The following is a 25,770-nucleotide window of genomic DNA, read 5'->3' as shown; positions in this document are numbered from 1 at the left end:
CTGTTGACGGGGCCTATTCTTTTGGCTATTTTCTGTTGGCTTGGCTATAGCTTGTAGTTAACATGCTAAGGGGGATGTTAGACATTTCATGTATCTAATTATGGCTCTGTTGTGATTGCCAGTGTTCTGAATTAGTACACTGAAATGAATTTTGGTCACACAGAATTCAGTGTGGTTTGGATTGTGGTTCGAACATTTTGGTTCAGGCCACAGAGAAAGAATAATTTAGGAGGCACAACTCGGCTCCTTCGCACGTCGTCATAATGTCACACAGGAGCGCGGCGGCGGACGTCGTGACACACCCCCGACCGGACGCCTGACGTATGGTTACATGACGGTTTGTTGAAGCGATGCAGCGGATCCGTGACGTGGCGAGCACGCTCTTGTCGTCTGCTTGCGCGCGGCTGCTTGATGCCAGTGCACCACCCTGGCTACAATCACAGATTGTCTGATCTTTCAAGTGTGCTAATTTATTGGTCTTATTGCCACAAAATAAGCATGTGACCCTAAATATTAATCTGGAAAAAAATATGTATACCAAAACGATCTACAGGTCTTGTATCCCTTGAGTGCAAACCGCGCCAGCGCAAAATTTTTTGGGCGGTATCCGACAACCCAGTGGAAACGGTCAGTAGCAGACGACACCCGGCGGCGTCGGTGAATGCGGCCATGGAGGAAGGAACTCTTTTTTTTTTTTTTTTTCTTTCTTTCTTTCTATGACCGCGGCCACGCGGACGCCTCACCCAACGTGACATTATCACGACAAGTGCTCGCGCTGGCGCCGGTGCATAGTTTCACCTCCTGTTATTCTTTCTCCGTGGTTCAGGCTCAGTTCTGGAGCGAATATTATAACAGTTTTAGCCAGTTCAATACGGTTCATAACGGTTTAATGAAAATTGGAAATTAAAATGGTATTGTAAAAAGGTAAACTATGTTTTCATCTATAAAACATATATTACTTTATTTTTTTGCCATTTGCGTAGCTATGTAGCTTGCTAATATTAACTAGGGCCGAATTCATGAAGGTTTGTTAAAATGTTGAAAATTGCGATTGACTGTAATCTTATATTATGAATACATCTAGCATAAGAACATTTTTGTGTTTATTTGCCCAAATTTTTTGCAAATGGCAGTTTGTTTTGAGGAAGCCTCCCTCCAATAGGCTACTGCTGCTCAGTGATACAGGTAACCAGCATAGAATACTTGTGATGTCACAATTACCAACAAAAAGGCAGATAATTCTTTTTACTAATTATTGAACCAATTAACAAGCATGCGAGCTCACAACAAATGGGACCAAGCCACAAATAGCTGAAAAATGCCCCTAAAGGAGTACTGACATAATATTTTTTATTTATCATTTTCTGTATTACCGTATTTTTCTATCTATGTCGCACCTTTGTATAAGTCGCACCCCCCTCAAAACGACAGTTTTTCCGGGGAAAAAAAAAGAAAAGAAATGTATATAAGTCACACTGGTATATAAGATGCACCTGTTCATTCGGTAAGCACCTTAAAAAATTACAGTGACGTTTCACTTTGGGAACGTGGGTCAAGCGAAAGCATGTGGGTGCCATTCCTATATAATTGCAATAGCAATGATATGGACGCTCCAGACGCATTTCTGCTGTCGTGGTTGCCACAATGTTCCGTATAAAGTCCAGGGGTGATAACATCGTCCCTGCGCGCCGCATGCTGTATCTGTGTATGCGAGTGAAAGCGTGCGAAGGTGAGCCGAATCGGGCACCAGGGAGGAAAGCGGGAAGGCAGTGCGGTAGGAATGGGGGGGTCACTGGAACTCTGGTAGCAACTGCAAAGTTTGCACAGAGGCACGCGCCGTATCTTGAAAGCGATCTGCAGACGTAATGACTTCGGGGTCAGTCGACTTGCGGTGCTTGTGTTGCTGCTCCGTCCTTCTCGCTCAGCTACTTGACCACAAGAAGAACCCAGTACCTCCGTAGCACACACACAAGCCGTAGCAACTGCCAGAGGAGGTCAACCCAGTGTGCTTCGCGTGGCCATAACATATAAGTCGCACGTATATGTATAATGTATATAAGTTGCACTGTTCTATAAGATGCACCAATTAAAAATGCAGAAAAAAAAACGCAACTTATACACCAAAAATATGGTAAATGAAGGTCCAGGGCCTGTAAACTCTAGAACAAATACTGGCAAGCCTCTGAGTGCTGTAAGTAATTGAATATAATAGCTTTTCTACAGCCAGTGTTGGTTTCGTTTCTACTGTGTTGTGACGTCATGACGTAGAGAATGGTCACGTGGGAGTGGGCCATTGCAACGTTTTGACACTCGCTCCAGGCCTCCTATGCTGCTACTCATTGTGAGAGCCAATGTAGCAGCATAGCAGACGACCCAAGTGGCCCAGAGCAGAGCGGGTGTTAAAAACCTCACAACGTGCAGCTCTCACATGACCACATTTTGTGTCATGACGTAATGACACAGTAGAAATGAAAACAAAACTGACTATAAAAAAGCTGTCATATTAAATTATTTAGGGTGCTCTGAGGTTTGCCAGTATCTTTTCTAGTATTTAGAAGTCTGGGGTTGTCATTTGATGCAACAAAATGAGTAGTCGAAAATATCAAGTCAGTAGTCCCTCAAGTCCTGTGTCAAACTGTTCTCTCATCCCCAATTCGGAAATTGTAGAGCAACTTAGTAGTGCAAGTGATGTCCACATTTTTCTGTTAAGAAGCACATTTATGTTTTGCTATGCTGTATGGCTTTCGGGTGCTTCCACGGACGTTTTAACCATGGACTGCACTAGTTTTTGGATATAAAGGCTCTTCCTCCTCCTGAAATTATTTCACAACTTTCTTTGTGATAGCCACATTTTTCTCGGAGCAGTCTTGCATATCTGTTTAACATGTGATCTGTGCACTTGATCAGAATTCTCTCTACAGAGAAAGGAAGAGGTGGTCTAATTGGAAATATGCATAAGAAACGTAAAGTTATACTAACAACATTGGCTGCGCGTGCAAACTCGCTGCTTTGTGTGCAGTGCTGCAGTTTATGCAGCTGATTTTTGACTGCAGCATCGATATGCAGCTCTTCTAGAGGGTATACCAGAGATGAGAGGCAAAGGTGGCACTGACACCTTAGTATGGAAGAATAAGAGAAGCAGGAGGCTGTAAATGTTGAGTTGCCAGACAAGATGCTGAGGCAATAAAATGTAATGCATGCCTAATGTGTCTCTGACGTCCAAATTTGCTTTGAACTTATATCTCTCAAACTGACATTCTTTCCCTAAGGTCTGTTTATGTATGTTCTATTATTCTGGAGAAACCCGAGATGGCATAGCCTGCAGGCAGCACTAAACGGACAATGGTGATTTCACTGGCTGGGACACTACGTCACTGGCTGTGACACTACCGCGTCACAACCAGTGACGCGGTAGTGTGCGCGCGCGATGCAGTTGCTGTGCCTCCTCTTTGTAGATGCATGCAGCTGAATCTAAGTGCAGTCACCTCCAGTTGGCTAATCTCTCGGATAAGTACACCTTGTATCTTCAGTATAATTTTTCTGCAATACTCAAAAGTGGAGCTTTGTCGGAATACTGCGCCTGTAGGTAAGTCCACAGCATGGGCAGTCACACTTGCTAGACCTGTGCCAACTCTCCTGTTAATCATTACATCGCTATGAAGCTCTTTCTTGTAGCTCCAATTTTAGACATCAGAAATGACTTTTAAAACGCATACCTTCTGGCAAAGGCTCATTATAGAGCAACAACGAGATGTGAAATAAGTAAGCCTTCATTATTACTACATTATTTCATAGCTGCATAATATTTCATAATATAGTAGTACTATATTACGACATACAATATTATTTCATAATGTAGTACTAAGAGCAAGCCTTCTTTATTACTATATTATTTCATAATATAGTACGTCATGTCTCCAGACTGTCTTTATCACAGAATCTATCATGCGCCACTTCAAATTTCAGCTATGTTACCAGCTCACTGCCAGTCCAGCTGCATTAACCACAGAAAAGTTGTGCATCCTCCCCCAGCGCAGACAGATGTACCTCCCATCAAAGCCCATTTTTTGTGAAAACAGCAAGGGACTGGAATGCTCTGTCTGTAAACGCCACACACCACTCCAACCCACATCACTTCAAGGCTGTTCTCAAGTCACTGTTCTGTTAAACTCAGCCCATCCCTCATGCAATACCCCATCTCTGGGGCCTTTGAGGTATAATAAATGAAATAATTGTTATACATGCCATAGACAAAAGCTTAAGTATTACCCAGCCATAAAGCCTCCAGCATAGATGAAAAAAAAAAAAGTTTTTTTGTACTTTTCTTCATATATGCAGTAATTAAGGAACTGTGTAGCATGTCCACAGCATGTATTTGCTCACGGAGCATCTTGGTATTCATTTAGCATTGCTTAGGCTGTTTAGTCGCCGAATTTTCAACATAACATTCAATTCCATATTGCTGTGACAGCAGTTACAAGCTAGTAGTTAGAGGCAGTTATATTGCTTCGAAATGGTTGCTTTGTATTGCATGAAGTCATTCCAAACTGTTTGATAAACCACTTCAGAACAGGTCAATAATTTCGTTCTGAACTATTATAAACAGCTGACTGAACTGGTTTGGATGGTTCCACAGTTTTGCTGCGGTTCAGGTTCAGCACCAAAATGGTGGTGCACATTTTGGTTAGGGTTTAGTTATGGTTTGACAAAAATAAATGGTTTTGTTCTGGTTACGGTTCCACACCCTGGTGGCATGCATGACATGAATGTTAAAAACTTGGCTTTTTTTATTAGGCGGCTCTCATCAACCAAATGCCTATTTCAGTGAATATGCAGTACATTCAGTGGAAGTCGTCACACAGGCTAGTCTGAATTGTTCTAACCAGCTGGAGGAGAAATGCGAGCTTACTGCTGATATACACTTGCTGGCTTTACATAGTCATTTTAAAGGTAGGCTCTTTGAGTTAACAAGGGTTTATGCATCTAGAAAGCCAGGTGAGAAATGCAGTTTTGAGATCAAAGAGCTTGTGGCTAGTTCAGATGTTTCCATGTGAAGGTGCAGAGCTCACCTGCAATAGTCTGATTGTTGCATTTGGAGGATCCTAGAGGCCTAGGGCTCTCTGCGCACTGAAATATATTTGGGCACTGTCATAACTCCAAACTAACTTTCAGCATTTGCTTTCAGCATTCCCTTCCTGACAGGCATAGCTGCTCACACAGAACCGTCAAGCCGTGCGACTGTGCATGCGCTGTCTGGGCTCCTTCTCAGTGTCTGCCAACTTTTTGGTCACACCTTTACTCAATGCAAAGTAAAGCCTGCCTTTTCTGCATTGATTCCTCTCAATGGTAAGCTGTCGATTTTCCAATTTGTGTAGTGGAAGTACTGTTTATGTGTCTCATGCTGAAATGAGTATTCTGGTACTAAAGTCATTGTTATTTTACTATGCATGGTGTTCATTTGTTTTCCCTGACTTATCAGCTAAATCAGTGGGCCTATTAACGTAATATTGAAAATCTCAGATAGTTCGTTTTATAGTAAAATGGTTGCAGGGCAACCTTCTTTCATAACTATGGTTGCTTGCTAATCAGTTCCTTTCCTGCTCAAAAGTTTTGTTTCACCTGTATGTACAAAATTACAGGGCACATGCAAAAAAACCTTAATGTTTTTGAAGTTTTTCTGGAAAAAGACTAGCTCTATTGCATATTAGAGAGTTTTAGTATTGTGGAAAATGCTTGCGTTGGCGTTAGCGTGTTATGTATGCTAGATCTTTGCGGAACGCTGTTCGATAGAGCTTTAGTATAGCGTAAAACAACGATGCGCCGCTAAGTGCGAAACTTCGCCGCGCCATCTAGCTGCAAGTAGTCCAAGCAGCTAACTGAGCAGCTCGACAACAAAACTAGCCATTTGGATCCACGCCAAGCCTTGGAAAGAGCCTGCATGGTCAAGTGCTCGGGCACGGAAATTTAATCGGCAACAACTTTTAGACGTATCGGACTCTGTTACTCAGTTCAAAACAATTGAAGCTCGTAAACAACTATTAATAAAATAAATTGGGCAACAATTATTTTAAGATTTCTTGCCTCAGTCTGACGAATGTTTACAGGCAGAGTTATGCTTTCGCTGTGCATGTGGAGTGTGCTTACCTAGAATCGACAGCGAAAACAACGCTGCCTTATCAACCGTAGGCCGTTACCGAAGCCAGAATACCCGGAGCGAAAACCAGCAGCACCATTTATTTGTAAATCGGCGAGTCCTACAAGGCAGCAGGACGAAACAATTTCTGCAAAGCGGCAGCCGTAAATTTTGAGGGTGCCGCCATGTTTGCAACGCTACAATCTTAGCAAGCGTTTAGCGTCACCGCTTTATTCGAAAAATAGCGGATGCACGCTACGCACAAAACTGAAATAGCATTCTGACCATGCGCAGTCTGACCCCACTATTTTTTTGCGTTTAGCGTGGTGCCATTTCTGCAATACTAAAACTGTCTATTAACATTATTTCTGATGAAATAAAGAACTAATTGCCATGTGCTGCCAGAACACCATGCCAATTTGTTTCTAGCTTAGTGGGGAAAAAATGCATGCTTTAATTTAAAGGGGCCCTGAACCACCTCTCCGGCTTGGTAAAAAACATTCCACGGATAGCGTACGCTGCTGTAAACATCTCAGCCAAAATTTGCACTTGTGCTTGGCGCATGGAGCTCACAAGCAGAGTATGAAGTTACCTTTTCTTCAAACCCTCTTTTCACACAGAGGCCTTCTCCTCGTCCGTTTTGGGGCTGCTATACCCCTACCAGATTTCACTCCTGATACCATAGCTCGTGCACACAGCACTGGATTTCCCGATTCGACTGAGCGCCTGCATCGCCAGCAGAAATTGGTGCTGAAGTCACCCGATCCATCGGCATGGCATGACGCTCTGCCTGTTGTGCAGCTCAGCATCCGAGCTGCCTTAAAATCTGACATTGGCTACAGCTCAGCTGAAGTTGTCTACAGATGCGCACTATGTCACAACATCAAACACCAGCCAGGATTCTTCCGATTTTTTCGCCAGTCGTGGCGGTGGCTATGCTGAGGAAATGTCCATGCACTCATGTTCACCACACACGCCGATGATGTCACTGGTTTACACCGCTGACTTCCATTGCTTGCCAAGAGTCATAAGTGCGGCAGCCGCTCAGCAGGCATGGCTGTGTTTGCAGACTCGATGGCAAGACTGAAGGCAAGGATTCCGGGAAAGGCAATGTGGTAGTCTGCACAAGCAAGCATTGCTCGCATCAATGCGCCTTGCCACCTAGAGAGCTGCAGCAGCCACTGGTGACTGCTGGCTCCTGTCCCAGTTGTGGAGTGATGTGCACTGTCCACATGGCAGCCACTGCGCTGAACCAGCCACAAGCACCTCCATTGCCTGGGTTGGCTTGATCGTAGTTTGGGGCAGCAAGCCAGGGATGACTATGCTCACGCTGCTTACATTCAAGCGCTCTCAGCAAACCACTGATGTAGTGCAAGGGAGAGACTGTGCATTATCCACCTAGTACAATGTTCAATTCGAATAACAAAGATATTGAGTGGCTACTCGGATGCTACATTCATGTGAATAAAGATCACTTTCTTCAGTCTAACAGGCAATTTCAATTCATGGGAGGCTAGCTGAAGTGATAAAAGCAAAGTGCGACACCTCAATGCCGCAATCTAACAGGTTGTGTCCCGCCACGTGTGACACGCAGCTTCGAAAAGCCTTGAGGCCAAGCAAGTGACTACTCTCGACAATAACCGGTGTCCAAACACAACACCCGAAATGGGCACAAAACAGGCAGCTGCCAGGAGACGTCAGCTCTGTGAGGTGGTCCTACCCTGCTAGCGAAGTAGCTGAGTGGAGGGCGCCCACTGTCCCAGATGGTGTCGAGAGACTCGGTGGCAAGCCGCAATACCAGACAGTCTGTAGCGGCTCCTGTGGCCACCGGCCACCCAGCTTCGAGAGCCATGACTGCCTGAGTGAAAGAGATAGAAGAAACTATTTATAGAGATAATTCGGACTACCCCGGAGGCTTCCTTACTCACTCACTTCAGGCTTGCTGATGCTCCATGGGTGCTAGGCCTCGCTATCCCAGGATGTCGAACTCAGCAAAACTGTTGTCTGATTCTCCAAGAGCCCCATGTTGGGTGCCAAAATGTGGGGTCTCTTGTGCTCTAAGAACAAAGGAATGACAACACACTGTAGTGCAAACAAACAAAAGGCATTTATTGGGCCTTTTATACAACAATACTAGTTAGCCGAATTACACAATACGAATTCCACATCCCGGGCGCGGGATTGCTACACAGGTTCTCTACATATCACAGCATGCCACACTTTTTGGTTTGCTCCCATCTTTTTCATGTAGTTCTCTCTGGTGGAATCAAGAATGATGTAACACTTCATAAAAGTTGTAGCTCCTGCAGTCGAGGCCTCTCCCCATGGCCGCTTTCACTTTATAGCAGTGAATTATGCTTTTGTGGGATCATTGACTCGGGACGGACAGCACATGCCCAGGAAGCATACTGTCTTCCTGGGCGCATTCATGATGAAGGCACTACACACGGTGAATGCCAACGCAGACTGTACAGTTGCAATAAAAATGGCACTGGAGCGCCTCTTAAAAAAGCGCACACTTTTTACCAAGAAAAAAAGAAAAGAAGAGCATGCGGTGTCATGTGGTGGCTGTAGTACTGTAGGAAAGCAGTACTGTGCAAGGTGCAGGGAACGGAGAAAGGTCGAGAGGTGGTGTTAGGATGGCAAGCTTCAAATGTTGGTGTCACGTTTATTCATTGAAAGGATTTTAATACATTTATTTATTGAAAGGCTTTTAATACATGTGCATTGGTGGCACCATTTCTTGATAGCATCATAAACTGTAACATATAGAGACATGTAGTGTATGTGTTCAACATCATATATGTTCCCTCACACCCCCCTTTCTTACCCCCCATGAGTAAAACCAAAACAAGACCTTGTGAACACTCGAAACTTGCCGTTCATCAATAGCACGAACACTTAATGTTTGTTAGGAGCATTTAAAATATAGTAATAGCCACTGTCTGAGGAACACTGCGCTACAGCAGGCACTGACTGGTCACAATGCAGTCTTGAAGTTGCACTGGTGGCCTCCTCTCGTGTGTGGACCTGTGATGTACCATTGAACTGTGTGTCTCTTGGCTGATAGGCAATGAACCCCTTCATCTTTCTAGCAATGAGGAATGGCTGTGCCGTACTGGCTGAGGTGTTTGGTACCACTCGGAACAAACCTTTGTTGCCGAGTAGTTGTGTTCCAAGTTACATGCTCACTCCAAATCAGTCACCCACCAATATTCTCCTTTAATTAAAGGGATTAGCATATATACATGTGTCCTGGCGGTATCATCTCTTGATAATATAAGGATGTTTATTGGACACACTTGAAGGAGTGCAAGGGCGACAGTTCAAAAGCGCAGCACAGACTCTCAGCACGAGCGGCGCTCGAGAGCCGAAGAAAACGACCCACTACAAGGTACTGGAGAAGGAGACCCACTTCAAGGCGCTGGAGCGAACGACCCACTTCAGAGTTCCAACGCTTCGCTACAATTACCCCGGGTGTAAAAAGGGAGCCGCCCGGCGACTTAACAGGTTGTCACCATGTGTGGGTCATGATATATCTTGAGGCGCTCCACATTGACGATGTCACGCCCTCGACGGCGCATGTCCGAAGATGGTTAAACGGGTTCGATGAGGTAATTTACTGGGGACATGTGTTCAACGACACGGTAGGGGCCTTCGTATTTCGGCAGTAGTTTCGAAGAGAGTCCAGTTGCGGTGGTAGGGACCGAGAGCCAGACGAGCGCCCCAGGGAGAAACGTGGGCGCACAAGTGGTGGTATCACCGCGAATGCTCTTCTGCTGCTCTTGTTCATTTGTAGTAAAGGTCCGGGCAAGGTCGCGACACTCTTCAGCATGTCTGACTGTGGCAGATATAGGCGCATACTAAGACGTGTCTGGCCTGTATGGAAGGATCGTGTCGATCGTGTGCGACGGGTGGCGGCCGTACAATAAGAATAACGGTGAGAAGCCAGTAGTACTCTGAGGGGCGGTATTGTAAGCGTAGGTGACGAAGGGCACAATGGCATCCCAATTTGTGCGGTCAGTGGCGATGTACAATGAGAGCATGTCGCCGACCGTGCGGTTAAATCGCTCTGTGAGACCGTTTGTCTGTGGGTGGTAAGCAGTAGTTTTGCGGTGAACGACATGACACTCTTTGAGAATGGTATCGACGACTTCCGACAAGAAGACACGGCCTCGATCCCTGAGTAGCTCCTGGGGTGGACCGTGACGCAGTATGAATCGGTGGAGCAGGAAGGAGGCAACATCTCGTGCTGTAGCCACTGGAAGGGCGGCAGTTTCGGCGTATCGCGCGAGATGGTCAACAGCGACGATGGCCCAGTGGTTAACAGCCGACGTCAGAGGAAGAGGTCCGTATAAATCGATGCCAACGTGCCCAAATGGCCGGTTAGGACAAGGTAAAGGTTGTATACCTGCTGGCGAGAGGTTCGGCGAAGATTTCCGGCGCTGACAATCGAGGCAGAAGCGAACAAATTTCTGCACGTACCGGTATATTCCCCGCCAAAAGTACCGTTGTCGAATTCAGTGGTAAGTTTGTGGGGTCTCACATGTTCTCTTGGGACAAAGGAACGACAACACAGTAGTGCAAACAATCACAAGGGCATTTATTGCACCTTTCATACACTAATACACACTAGCCGAATTACTACCAATAGAACATTCACACGGGCGCGCGACAAATCAAGGAAGGAAGTCCGATTCACCGCGACCCGATAGCGAGCGAATACGTTCGCCCATGCTATGACACCATCGCCTAGTCGTTCACGTGTACAGTCACACGAACGGTGGCGCGCTCGAACGATCCGTTTCGTCCATACCGGTGTCCTGCTCTAAGCCTCGCGTGACGGTCGCGCGAAGCGGGCCGGCGCATGCGCGAAGCGTTCGTGCGTGTTGGCCGCCGATCCCAACCCAAAGAGAGAGCGCCTTCGACCTTTTTCTCCCAAGTTACCCCGCCGTTCGGTGGCGTTAGCATCACGACACTCGCGCCATCTCTCGCAATGCGCCGCAACCACCACGACCGCCGTCGGCACTTAGCTACGCGGTGAAGCCGGATTACAGGAGACGCACGAGAGTCGCGCTTCCCCACATCCCCCCAACCTTAAATCACTATACATACTCCGGCGAAACATGTCACACGGTCTATCAACGCGCGCGTTGCGAACAAAAGTTAGTACAGGCGACAGTGGCCGCGCCGAGGAAATGTCCACACGTTTTCCACAACATGCGAGCCGACATTGTCTCTGGGGTCCGTTGGTCACAGCATCAGCTCTGCAGATTCGATGGCACGACTCCAGCACAGGACTCCGGAAACGGCGACGCAGAAGTCGGCACGAGCAAGCGTCGCTTGTGCCGACGCGCCCTGCCGGCGAGAGCCGCTGTAGCCGTTGGTGACTGCCGGCTCTTTTCCCAGCCGCCGAGGGTAGTGAGCCGGACGAACTGGCCACAGGCATCTGCATCGCCTGGGGTAGCTCGATTGTAGTCCGGGGCAGCAGTGCTGACGATGTGCAGGTGACAGCAAACCAGGGGTGACTTCGCTCACACTGCGTACACTCAACGCACTCGACAAACACTAAAGTAGTGCAAGGGAGAGGAATTCGGCATACGCATCGCCCACGTGGTACGATGTTCAATTCGGCTAGCGAAATTTCGGACGGCATTCCCCGGCCTGCTGAGCGCGTTCGCACAAACGCTGTTCGGCTTGCAGCTTTCGAACAGCAGGGCGGCCAAACACGTCGATAATGGCAGTCTTGAAAGCGGACCAGGTCGCGAAATCGGATTCGTGGTTGTTGTACCACAGACTTGCTACTCCCGCCAGGTAAAAGACCAAGTTGCTCAATTTTCCTACCTCGTCCCATTTGTTGGGTACACTCACGCGTTCGTAGATAGCGAGCCAGTCCTCCACGTTGGTGCCATCCACGCCAGTGAAGATGGGTGGGTCGCACTGACGAGGGACACTGGGACATGTGGGTGGTGCTGGAGGAGGCGTTTGCTGGGAGGCCTCTTGCGGCATGGCAGACGGTAGTGCATGGGATCGAAGCTCCAGGGGCATCGAAGGGGTTTCGGAGCGGTTTTGAGAGTACAGCACCTCCACCAATTTATAAGGATGTTTATTGGACGGCACTTGAAGCAGCGCAAGGGCGACAGTCCAAAAGCGCAGCACGGACTTTCAGCATGAGTGGGGCTCGAGAGCCGAAGAAAACGACCCACTAGAAGGTACTGGAGAAGGAGACCCACTTCAAGGCGCTGGAGCGGACGACCCACTTCAGAGTTCCAATGCTTTGCTACAATAGTAACATAAACTGTAGTGCTCTGTGGTGCTTAAAAACACCTTGTGTCTCGTATCTCACCATCATCATTTTATCTCCATGCACAATTAATAGTAACACATATCAATAAGCCGCTCATTTTCTGCTCGGTCTTTTATTTAGCTGTTGATCACTGAGTGTATGGCTAGTATCAGTGTTCGGTACAGAGTACTTGGGGCTGCAGTTGTGGATTTTTTTCGAATGTGCGTGGCCGAGTGAAAATAAATGCATGAACAAGGCTTTTTGTCTAAATGTAAAAGAAAGCCCTAAAGTGGCCACCACCCCGCCCCCTTTCTGTGACTACAGTTGTTAGGAGGCAATAAACTTAATTCCTACGTTTTCAAAAATTGTCATGTTGCTGTGTTTATATATAGTATGATATTTCTTAATTGTATTTGTTGTCCTTATGAAGCTGTTGGTACTTTTGCTGTTGTTTCTTGTTTAGAGGCCTTCACTCAGGAAGCAAAGAGCATGTTGACAAGTGCTGTGGGACCTGTATATGCATCTGGCGTCCTGGCAGCTTTCTCTTGTGTATGTTTTGTTTCTGTTTACTTGTAGTATGCTGACTGGATTGACCTATAATTACACTTCCTTCTAAAAATCTTTTCACTTCATGTAAGTCCATTGCATGCATAAAAGTCTTGCATGGTTGTAGTTGATGTGCAGAGATGCTTACGTTGTTTCATGTCTTTTGCAAAGCAATCTTCATTTCAAATGCAGAGGAATAAGATAAGAACAGCATTTTACCGCCAGAGCCTTGTGCAGAGATTCCTCTGAGCTCCTCTTTGTTTTCCGGCTGTATTTTTTCAGGAGGCTGATTGCAAGGAGCTGGTGGCCTTCTTGAAGAATCTTCTGTTTGTAGTGTCACTTTGTGAACTTCCGTTGTCAAGTGTGGAGAGCATCTTCACTGAGCTTAGGTACGAGTTTTTTCAATTCTCTTGCTGCAAAAAATATTTGTTAGGATGAGTGTCTAATGGAAAGGGTGTTGTTTCATACCAAAATTCCTAAGCTATTCTGACCTGATTCAATTTGGGGCCACAGGGTATGGGACATAATTTTATGTCAAGAATGCATGCATCTAATTAGTACCTTTAGGGGTCCCTCCAATGATGTTTGAGATATAACAATTATACCTCCGATATCTTTTAATTTGCTTTTACTGTTGTGTAAAGATAGGTTGGAGACAGATGCAGTAAGAAAATGTGCAGTTGGTTCACACAATCGTAAATTATTTGACTGATACATTTCAAAGTACGAACAACAATGTGCCTTTGACTCTTATGACTCTAATGCCACTACGACGTAAAATCCCCGAATTAATTTTTTGGGGTGGGGGGAAAGGGAGAGGGAGAAGAGCTTTAAGGGTGCCAGCTCTTCCTTGTTTATTTGATTTCTAAAGACAGCAAATTTTGGACCAGGGAACATTTGTGCCCACTTTTACTGGTAGGCAACAAGCAGTAACCGATTTAGAATCCGCAGTCTCTTTCAGGAGAAGTGAGCACTCAATCACAAAGCGATGCTTAAAGGACCTAAGGTAAAATACTTACTGTCTGTAGCACTAGTGAGTATCAAATTTGTATTTTATATCAATGACTAAAATGCACGTTTCAGACATACTATGTTGACATTACAGCTTCAAATATCAAGAATTTTGATAGACTTCCTTGATTTTTTTTTTTTTTTTGATAAAACCTAACTTGTAGACCTGTAAGCTGGAGCATTTTGTGAGAGCATGATCTGCCTTTTTCCTTTTGGTTTATTTGCCAGCATGAACAAAAATTACCATGAAGTTCTGCTGTTGGTGCTTTGGGAAGGAGTGGTCCATAACACCGCACTTGTCCGAAGCAATGCAGGCCGCCTTTTTGAGCTTCTAGTTGGGACTGTGTCCGATCCATTGCTGAAAAGTCGTGTGACTCCAGCACTTGTTACTCTTGCAAGTGACCCTGAAATGTAAGCTCACCAGCTCAAGATGTTGATGCAGTGTGTCTTCATTCATTGTTTTTTGCATTTCAGTTCTGTGCGCATAGGAACAGTGAGACCGTTCGGAACGATTTTGGCAACAAGCACTCAAAAAGATGTATGTTACGCTTCATATCTTCCTGTTCTTTGTTCTCTCTTAACATGTTGACGTAGTAACTGTGAAGGCAAAACCCTTGATAATCCTTGAAGATTAAAGGGCAAGCTCAGCTTAATTAAGGAGGGATGCGGGGCTGAAAATAATCTTATCAACCGTTGCTAGGATATTTATCAAAATTTATAGGTTTATGTATGTTGTTGTTTTAAGTATGTATTCTAAGTTTCGTGAATACAGATCAAATATAAAAGAAAGTTATGGCTATCATATGGACCAATTAAGCATGTCACCTTAGGAAAACTATCATTTCAGAAATATTAAGACACACCGATTGTTTTTGTTAGATACCGTGAAGGGGGGTTATAGTGCAGGATAAAACCAGTCATATCTTTTAATTACATTTTTGTAACAGTGTTAACACTTTGAGGCTAAGTTCAATTTTCTTGCATTGTCAGTTGTGGGGTCTCACGCATGCTCTTGGGACAAAGGAACGACAACACAGTAGTGCAAACAATCAAAAGGGCATTTATTACACCTTTCATACACTAATGCACACTAGCCGAATTACAACCAATTGAACATTCACACGGGCGCGCGACAAATCAAGGAAGTCCGACTCACCGCGACCCGATAGCGAGCGAATACGTTCGCCCCATGCTATGACACCATCGCCTAGTCGTTCACGTGTACAGTCACGCGAACGGTGGCGCGCTCGAACGATCCATGTTCGTCCATACCGGTGTCCTGCTCTTAGCCTCGCGCGACGGTCGCGCGAAGCGGGCCGGCGCACGCGCGAAGCGTTCGTGCGTGTTGGCCGCCGATCCCAATCCAAAGAGCGAGCGCCTTCGACCTTTTTCTCCCAAGTCACCCCGCCGTTCGGTGACGTTAGCATCGCGACACTCATGCCATCTCTCGCAACGCGCCGCAACCACTACGACCGCCTCCGGCACCCAGCCGCGCGGTGAAGCCGGACCGCAGGAGACGCGTGAGAGTCTCGCATCCCCACACAGTAAATGTCAGATATGTAATAATACTTTGTATTAATGAAAATTTTGAAATATTAGAAGTTCCTCATCTTGTCCCTGACAAAATTTCAGCCCAGAAACTAATTTGAAAGCAGGTTTTGGCGAAGGAGTTTGGAAACTATAGTTCTTCTACAGGTTTTGTTTGGCCAAAAAGTGCAAACTGAGAAAAAAGCGCTCGAAGATTTCAGAACATGCTATTTTATTTTGACCAAAAATAATTAAAGTGCCCTACTGCATAGGTTGGACCCTCCTCTTCAATTTGAACCTGATCTGCGACAATGCGTCAAGTCATCTTCGCTTTTTTTTTTTTTTTTGGCTTTGTAGCAGTCCAGCGCTCTTGCCTGTGCTCTCAGACAAGAGTGCCGCAGGCAGAATTATACCTTGCTTTTCTTAGTATTTTACTTTGCAGTCTGCTGTACTCTCGGTGGAAAGTCTCCCATGATTAAAACGCTTGAAAAACAAACTTTCATAACGCGGGCATTCACTCCGTGTTTGGTTTCTTGCCAGCTCTGTGGCCGGGTCTTGAATACAGCAATCATGGGCGCTTTCGACGGCGAGCGCACGCCACCGTCACTAGAAGAGAATTCATTTTCTTATTTTCTACAGTGCAGATTGCGACCAAACTTGGCGATAAGCTTCTTTATATGTCTAGGAATCCAAAATAAACAGAATTAGAAAATGCGTTTTTCTGGCGAAAATTACGAATTTAGGGAGACTCTCCTCAAAAAATAATTTCCTTGCTATCTGTACTAGACATTTGAAAATCCACCCACTTATAGACCCTTTCAAGCAGATTTCAATTATGTCATTGGTGTTTGTCTAGAGTTCTCAAGCTATGTCCTACAGTTACCCAATTGCAAAATTTTGTGATTTTGAGGGCACTTTAATGTGTAATAAATTTTCGCAAAAAGCTTTGTGCTGTAGCATATTTAGCTCTTTGTAGACCGCAAAGTGCCGATATCTATCCAAACAGCGTGTACAATTACAGGAACTATGAAAAGAAAAAATTAGGACACTTCAATTAGTCATTTGTTTCACAATCCCATGAAAATAACCTTGTGCATTTATGTCTTATACTAATGCAATTTCGCATACATACATACTCCTGAAGTGCTGATACCTACTTGAAATCGCACTATCTCCCAGCAGTAGTTGCGAAAGTACAAGGTTATATTTCAGGGAATCTAGAAAAAAAATTAGTTGAAATGGTCTAATTTTTTTGCATACTTCCAGTTATTGTACACGCTGTTTGGCTGGATATTGACACTTTGCAATCTACAAAAAGCTAAACAAGCTACAGCACGATGCTTTTTGTGAAAATTTAGTACTTAAAAAAGTGCCTAGAAAGATGAGTATATTTTGCCATGCATCACATAACTCAAAGCCTGTAACAGGAACACAAAAACTAATGACATATTTGAAATCTGCATAGAAAACTCTATAATTGGCTGAAATAATTATGGTACCTCTAGTACCAGTAATGAAAAAAAGTTGTTTTGTGAAGTATTTCTCCCTAAGTATGAACTTGCTTTTTTGATTTATTCTGAGCATATGTACAGTGTGTTGAGCAAAAATGTCTGGGAACGCAAGTATTAAAGGGGCATTGATGCTGTATGTATGAAGATTATTCAAATTGTATAGTACAGTCGAACCCGGATATATTGAATCTAAGGGGATCACAGAAAAATTCGATATATAGGTATTTCTATATATAAAATAAAAATTTTATACAAAAATTTCAAGGGGATTTTACTGCTGTTAGTTATATACAATAATTCGTTATATGTGGGTTCGATATATCCGGGTTCGACTGTATACACAAGGTGTTTCAGCGAACACCTTCAAAACTTTTAAAGGTTGCCTGTGGCAGATAGCACAATTATAGTTCATAAGCTGGTCTACTCAAAGAGGCGGACATTTTCCCCCCAAAAAAATTGAAACGCATAATCGAATAATTAGCGAAAAATCACTAATTAAGGTTTTTACAAATTCTAGCCGTGGAGTTCGCAAGGCTTGGAACGAATTCTCAGGATGGCACCAGTTTCGAGATATTAATTACCGAACTTTGCGGAGAAATGTATTGGCGTTCCAGTTACCTTCTTAACAAAATGTGGTTTTATGCATTGAAGCACAAAAGTAACTGGAACGCCAATGCATTTCTACGCAAGGTTCGGGAATTAATATCTTGAAACTGGTGTCATCTTGAGAATTCATTCCAAGTGCCTTGCGAACTCCACGGCTAGAATTCGTAAATTGCAATATGGGCCATAATGTAATTATTAAAAACCTAATTAGTTATTTTAATTAGTTGATTATGCATATTAATTTCTTGTGCTAGTAATTTCTGCCTCTGAGTAGAACAGCTTATTAACTAGAATTGTGCTATCTGCCACAGGCAACCTTTAAAAATTTTTGAAAGTGTTTGCTGAAACACCCAATATATGTTCTGTAATTTTGAATAACTTTATTTAATAACACATTCACCGTGGCCTGAGTCACGGGTGGGCCACTGCAGTTATTCCTCCAGTGCAGAGGTGCAGGGCTTTCCTGCAGTGCGCAAGGGAAGTCTTTCCTAGAAATCAAAAGAGATGAAAAGTTCTTGTTCCTTCTGATTTGATGGTTCGTGGTGCCATCCCTCCACAGCTTGAGGAAGTTTCAAAGGAGCATAACTTCCTGGTGACTCACTAGTGGGTGGGTCACAATGCACCAGAGGAACATGACAAGTGACCCCTGTGGGTCATCACGCACAGGAATTGGGACTTCAAACATATTTGCCACAGTGAATGTGTCAAGTGTTCAAAAAGTCGTTGTCAAGTGCTTTAGTCACTTACCATTTAATAATGAATAATCATTTTGTATGAGAAGAGACAGGAGCGCCAATCTTCCTGTAGGGGAGGACATCAAAACCATGTGCTCTTTTATTATTTGGTATTACTCTGAACAGATATTAAAAAAATTGCCTGTGGCAATTTTATATATTTCTGTTCGAAGTTCATGCTGTGTATCTCGCTTATCACTCTCGCTTTTTTTTTTCTTTCCTAATCATAGTTGCTTGATAAAGCATTCATGCAGCTGCAGACTTTTCTTGAAGACCCTCAGCACAGAGATGACCACTCAATGCAGGCTGAGTTTATTCATATGTTTGCTTCATTAGGCCCAAATACGGAACCACGCTTTAGAGACGAATGTAAGTTATTAACTGTTTTTGTGATTTCATTCAGCACTAGGCTGATAACCATTGCTTAGTCGGGCAATGGAGCAGAGTTACTTTCTTGAAATGACCTTTGGGGTCACTGGTGTGTCGCGTGGGCACATAATCATGCAGATTCGTATTTTGCATGCTACGAGCTAGGTGTGGAAAAAAATTGTTACTCAGAACATAGTGCCCTGAAAACAACTGAACAGGATGTATTAGTATACACTAACAGCCTTACCAATTGAAGTCACACGTACCCATAATTCAAAAATTAAGTACCTGTTTAATTAATCTGCTCTAATTAGTCAGGCAGTTATTGCACAATAATTATCCTGGTGGCAGAAGAGAACTCATAGCCAAATGCTATTAGTATTATAATCATATATGGAATCTTTATTTTATAGCCTAGACATGTAGCCGGAACTGAAGTTGTGAAATGTATGTGTGGTGTTTTTCAGGCCCTGCATTGCATGTCTGTATATAAGTTTCACAGCAGTAGAGAGGAAGAGTTAGATTAGAATGTTCACTGCTGCTGTCACCAGTATTGTCATTTATCACTTACTGTCAGACATATATAAGCTCTTAAATTTGCATCTGCTTTTTGTCCAACTCATGTTGGAACAACACAGAAAAATATTCACCATGTCCACTAAGTCATATATCCGTTGTGCACATTTCTGTAATGACAAACATGTTTGCAGTGGTCAGCACTGAGTAACACTACCAATGTTTTGTCATCTCTGTTGCCTTGGTTTGGGGAAATTCACTACGCTTAGCAGTGTAGCCTGCACACCCAGTGACCCTCTGCATTGGATCAACGGAAGTGCAAGTACTATGCCTCAAACACCCGCAGAAAGGCTTGTGATCAAAGGAAGCACAAGGATGTTGCTGAGGATATCATTTCACGTGAACATATAACATATGTAACACATGTACAGGGTGTCCCACCTATCATGCATCGCGTTTTTAAAAAAAGATGGGCCATTCTACGTGAAGATAACCAAGTGGATATTATTCACAGTTGAGTAGAGCAGCCGCCAGAGGGAAGTAAATGTTCCGGGTGAAAGTGCTCAACATCACGAATGCTGCAGGAACGAGATCATAAGGTGACGGCGAAAGGGGCTTGCTCCTCGGGTACTGTTATGAGCTGTACACAGCTTAGCATGAACCGCGTGGACTGGCAGCAGGCTCCGCATTGCACATATGCCCGTGGCTGCAGGGAATGTATCCCAGCTGAAGTAAGGCCAGTGTGGAGTTTCCCCAGCAATCACTGGGGGCAAATGGTCCAAATAATGCAGGAACTGGAGATGGGGGTCCAAGGGGTCCCTACACAGAAACATGGAAAATTTCTATTAGTATAGTACAGAAAATTTGAAAGAACAGCAAATGAAATATTGAGTGGTGGTGCAAACAATGAGTAGGCTGCACATGTAGGTCATTTGAAAGCATGTTAGGACTTGTGCATACAACTGCACTCCTAGGAATTGGTCTTTATGAGTTATAAGCGGGCCTTTCCAAACCGTAAGCCGCATCTGTGCTATTGTCGCTGGCTGAGCCGAATTAGTAAATGTAAAAGTGGAAGCAGGACATAACCTGCAAGAATAGTTCTTTGTGTGCACAGGCAATGTCAACTGTACCGTATAGTGCATAATATTGGGGTGCCAAGTACAATGTCCACTTCTGTCGACAACCATCACATGGCATTTCATATAAATTAAATTTTGTTTTGCAGCTAATTTTAACCTCGGCACTTGATTTGAATGTTATAGTTTGAACTGGTTTTGCACATCCTGAAAGGCCAGTGTTACAAAAGTGGACTGTATTTCTAATAATTAAAATACTAGAATGTGCATCATAAAACTGCATTAGTCCACTTTCTTATATGTTACCTCTGCAAATGTTTGTACTCCATTGAAATCAAAGCTTAAAAATTCAAGCTTCGCTAAGTATTCCTGAATATTATTTGGAACCCTAGTACTTGATGTATGTTTTGATTACGCACAATGCTACTTATTTTTCCGCTAGCATGAATATAGATTTGCATGAAATTGAGCTATTGGTATTTGAGTTATTGACAAGAATTGTGCTTGACCAACCTGCCTTTTGGATCCTTTTGCCTGTAATCAGTAAATGTACCCTTATGTCTCTTTTTAAATTCTAGTCATCTTACCTCACCTTGCAATCTTGGCTATGAGAAACAATCAGAATACAAATGACTCATCAAGGGTGGAAATCATGGAGTTGCTTCTTGAAGCCTACAGTGCGTTGTCTTGCACCTGTATCCTTAAATAACAGTGCAATGGTTGAACCTTACTCTTTGTTCTCATTTGAATATCCCAGCGGAATTTCTTGTGTCATAGTAAACTGTGAGTAACAAAAGCCTGTAAATACAGGCGTTCCTCAGGGATCAATACTTGGGCCACTTTTATTTCTCATATTCATTAATGACTTGCCAGAAATATTAACACATGTGCCTTCTTTATGCTGATGACACCACTATGTTCACATGTGATAAAAATTTGCATTTGCAATTTGCATTGCAGGAGAAACCTAACGCTGACGTAGCGAATGTTCATTCATGGTGTGTAAAAAACAAGCTATGCATTAACTCATCTAAGACAACATTTACGGTATTCCATTCTTCAAAAAATTTGCACATTGACACTATTGTAGTGTCTCTAAATAATAATGTACAGTGGAATCTCGATGATACGATCACGGCTAATACGAATTTCCGGATGATACGAATTTTTCTGTGGTCCCGGCCAAGCCCCGTTAGTTTGCAATGTGCTAGAGAACAGTTGTTACGAATCGATTAATCGACCCGCGTCGGTTGATACGAATAAACGCCGCCCCACCGACGGCCGCGAAAGAGAACAGCACGCAGGCACGCGCTTTCTCCCTTTCTCTTTTGGTGCGGAGGCGCGGACGCGGCGCCGGACAGCGCGGAGGCCGCGACTGGGCGCGAAGAGTTTGAAGCGCGCTTTTGTGGCTTTTGTGCTTTTCCTCCTTTTCCACGTGTCATCGGCCGGACGGAGTGGCTGCTCTGCTTCGGGCCGCGTTCTTTGTGTTTGCGCCATTTTGCCTAGTCGCAGCGAGCTATGATACGATCTCGGCTGATTCGCGCGGCCGTACGCCGAGGCGCGGGAGCCTCCGTTGGCGCGTCTTCCGTCGACTGCGTTATCGGTGCCGATAGCACAGGGCGATTGTCTGTTTCGCTGCCGGAGTCACACGGTGCAAGATAGTGCGGCACGTAATCCACTTTGCAAGGTAGCGCGGCACGTTCAGTTGGGTGCTCCTCCGCTTCTCCCGCTAATCGCCGTATTTTTCTTGACATAGGAGGCTTGCGCTTCCGTATTCCGAAGAGTGCTTCGTCCAAAATTTCTTCTCCAACGAGCGACGATCCATCTCTAACCTGGGAGCTCTCAGTAATATGTATTCTGCATGTCAGGTGAAGACGCCGGCGTGGTTTATGAAGCAGACAACTGCCGTTGCCATCTTGCCTCTGTCACAGCAGCAACCAATGGAGAGACGCCTTTCAGCACGACAGCCAATCGGAGGCCCGCTTTCATCGAAGAGCCCGTGTGACTACCTATCGCAGACCCGTGCTTCTTTTGTGTTTGTGTGTTTGTTACAAGATGGCAACGCCGGACGAATTGAGAAGCGGAACGGAGAAACTTTGAGCTTTCAAACGATACCAAGATGGCGGCGCTCGGTGGCGGGAAATACGAGATATGTCTCCGTGAACTGCGGTGATTTTGCACGATTTAAAGCTGTTTTCTCGCCCTGCGCACTGACGAATTAATCTTTTTAGGGCACTTTTAGTGCGTTTTCAGCCATACCATTTTGATACAGCGTAGATTAGGCGTTGCAGATACCGAAACGCGGGGTTTTCAAAAATAGATTTTTCTCGCGATTTTCGCGATCTGATCCCCGCGTCCCCCCTTAATTTGGCTAGTTTTAATTGCGTTTCGATGATACGAATTTCGGCTAATACGAATATTTTTCGTGACCCCGTGAGATTCGTATCATCGAGACTCCACTGTATTTGAAAGATCCTCGTCTACTGTATTTCTTGGTGTAGTTCTAGATGAGAACCTAAAGTTCCAGTGCCATATTCAATCATTTATTCAAAAAATATCAATTGGTATTCACATCATCATAAAAACGCGCTCTTTCTTTCAGCAAACCATTCTCATGTCTTTATATTACGCGTACATACACAGTCATCTCTCATACTGCCTGTCATCTTGGGGTAACACATATGCCATACATCTTCATCAGCTAGAAGTTTTGCAAAAGCAGGCCCTACGATTAATTGCATTCCAGTCACATACATCTCCCTCTGCTCCCATATTCCATTCCCTAAATGTTTTACCTTTACGCATGTTATTCCATCATAAGCTGTCACTGCTTATGCTTCATCTTATAAATACCAAGCTTAACCCTTTGAGGGTCGAATTTTTTAGCCAAATGTGACCCCCCAGGGTAGATTTTTTTTATTGCTGATTTAAATTCTTCGAAAGAACCTATTTTGAAAAAATATGGTTGTAATTTTTTTAGTGACAGTAAAGTGAGGAAAAAATTGTTTGTGCTGTAAAATACACAATGTTTATTCATGAATCAGAAGATAAGCGCACTGAAAAATGGTTGTGTGCACATCCGGAAACCAAAACAAGTGAGAAGCCTTCGTCTTATCGCTAACAAGGTGCGATAGAGCTTTTGTGGTCTCCAAAAAAGGAAACGCAAAAACGGCAGCATCGTTTGTGTATATACTCGCCTGCCTGGGAACAGGTGTAATCGCGCCGCGGTGGGCGATAAACGATCGAGTAACAAGCGGTCCCCCTTTGAGAGATTTGAAACCAGATAGCCATCAGTTTAGCGCTTGCAACAAGCAGGATCCGCCGCAGGAGAAAACCGTAACTTGCCGCCAGTGCCGCGCGCGCGCCTCCCCGAATGCGCACGCGATAGTTGATGCGCCGTTGTCATAAAAAAACCCCCCCCAAAAAAACCAGAGAGGCATTGGCGCAAGTAAAAAATTCCATGTGTTTCCGTCGAGTGGCAGCACATGCCAAGCGAAAGAAATGATCGAAAGAGGCGCACTTTTTAAATGTACAAGCTATAACGTACATGTACGTCATTGACCATTTTGAAGGTGTTCGTGGAGGCCGTACATGTATGGCATTGACCTTGAAAGGGTTAATATTCCAGGTTTTACTCGCTCTAGCCTAATTTTTAGCTGGCTCTAGCCAAACTGGCTCTAGCCAGTTTTACTCGCTCTAACACTAGATTTTCAGCACAACTCAATCTTCTTCCAAAAGCAAGAACTAATTATGGGAAATTTACCCTCGTGTTTTTAGGCATTTCTGTTTGGAATTCAATATCATCTGATATGAAGTTATCTACATTATTATCATTCCAGTGTAGAATGAAGAAGCATTTCATGAACACATTATCTGACACATAGTATAATTTAATGAACATAGAATTAATTAGATGTTGTTCTGATTTACTATTATGCAATGTACTGTTCAAATTACTCAGTCACTGAATTTTGACTAGAATTGATACTTCTCCTCGTTGTTAGTTTTATGTGCCATTTATCCTCGTTTGAATTTCTGCGAGTTATCTTTAAGATTTATTCAATTTTTTTCTTTCTTTTTAACTGTGTGATTATACTTGTGATATTTTTTAAAGATTTTTTCTCTCTTACCGTTCATTTCCGATGATGTAGAAATTGTATAATATATGACATGACTCACTGTTTGCCACGATCCTACTAGCCCCCTTTTCATGTCTTGTTTGGAGGTCCCCCCGACAGTTGTTACTTCGGGACCTCCGAATGTGTACTTACACCCACCTTGTGTTTGATTTTGTCGTCAAAATAAATGTTAAAAAATAATATAACTTAAAAAAAAAAACTATATTGCCCTTTGAAGCACTCATGAATTAGGCCTTAGTCATAGATTATAGGTCATGAAATGTTTGTGTGGAATTTACTTTCATCTTACTAGTGTCTGTTGATTGAATTGGAACTACATGTATGTGCAAATATTGATTCTGATTCATTATACTTCCTTTCATATTTAAGAGGCAACGCTGCGGAAGCTATGCAAGTATTGCAGTCATAGAAGTCTCACTCTGCACATTTCGAAGCGCAGTTGTGTTGGATTTTATTTATCTATTTACGAATTCTGCGATACCTGAGAGATCAAAGCAGGAATGGTACGTAACTGTTTGAAGGAATAAGGCAGAATATACAAAACACATGAAAAAAAAAGAACTATGTACATAACTGTTTGAAAGAATAAGGCACAATGTACAAAACACATGTAAAAAAGAAGTACGTAAAGGTCAATGAATAACATAATTCATTTAGAAGCAAGAAGGCAGAATCAAAGTCATAAATAATGCTAAATTATACAACAAACAATAAAATATACTAAAAAATTACTGTAAGTGTTTCTTAAATGACGACAATTTGTGACACTTTCTGCAGAATCTTCACATACTACAACTACAACTTGTGGACGTTAAGTTGCATCAGATTACGCATTATTTCTAGAACTTTGTGCTTCCAGTAAGTGACATACAATGTCTATATCACAAGCGTAAGCAGTGCGCTGTAGCCGCTGGTCGCAAAATGTGTCACTCTGCTTGTTTGGAGGTAAATAGGTTCATATGTGCAATGACCTTCCATGTTATAATTTGTACATCATATTTTGCGGGACAAAAGTGCGAGACTTTATTTTACATTGATTTATATAATGTGCACCTATATAATATTTGTTTCATGTGTCATGTACTATTTTTTGGCTGTGAATGCGAGCTGTGAGAGAAGTAGCGTTGCCTGCTGTGCTGGAAACGGGGCGTAGTATTTCTGAGACCTCCCAGCACGACTGGTTAAAAAAAATGCTGTGATGCATTAGTTGTACTCTGTAAGGACAAACCACATCTGACAGCTTGTTTTTCTGAAACCACAAGCAATTGTATTAAAATTCAATTTTATTCTTTCCAATATATTTTGTATTACTACAC

At 43.7% G+C, this 25,770-nt stretch overlaps 1 protein-coding gene across 2 annotated transcripts in view; it reads left to right on the top strand.

The window, feature by feature from the left end:
- Positions 1-25,770, top strand: part of LOC119435911 (RAB11-binding protein RELCH homolog) — a 141,747-nt gene that overhangs the window by 97,787 nt on the left and 18,190 nt on the right. For both annotated transcript variants that reach the window (XM_037702606.2, XM_049660884.1), the window contains exons 15-21: positions 5,186-5,346; positions 12,883-12,968; positions 13,248-13,354; positions 14,205-14,387; positions 14,451-14,514; positions 18,585-18,723; positions 20,894-21,010. In XM_037702606.2, coding sequence (XP_037558534.2) covers positions 5,186-5,346; positions 12,883-12,968; positions 13,248-13,354; positions 14,205-14,387; positions 14,451-14,514; positions 18,585-18,723; positions 20,894-21,010 — 857 coding nt within the window. The remainder of the gene's footprint in view (positions 1-5,185; positions 5,347-12,882; positions 12,969-13,247; positions 13,355-14,204; positions 14,388-14,450; positions 14,515-18,584; positions 18,724-20,893; positions 21,011-25,770) is intronic.

Source organism: Dermacentor silvarum, chromosome 1 (assembly GCF_013339745.2).
Source record: "Dermacentor silvarum isolate Dsil-2018 chromosome 1, BIME_Dsil_1.4, whole genome shotgun sequence".
NCBI classification, from domain to species: domain Eukaryota; kingdom Metazoa; phylum Arthropoda; class Arachnida; order Ixodida; family Ixodidae; genus Dermacentor; species Dermacentor silvarum.
This window is presented reverse-complemented; position numbering and strand designations above follow the sequence as displayed.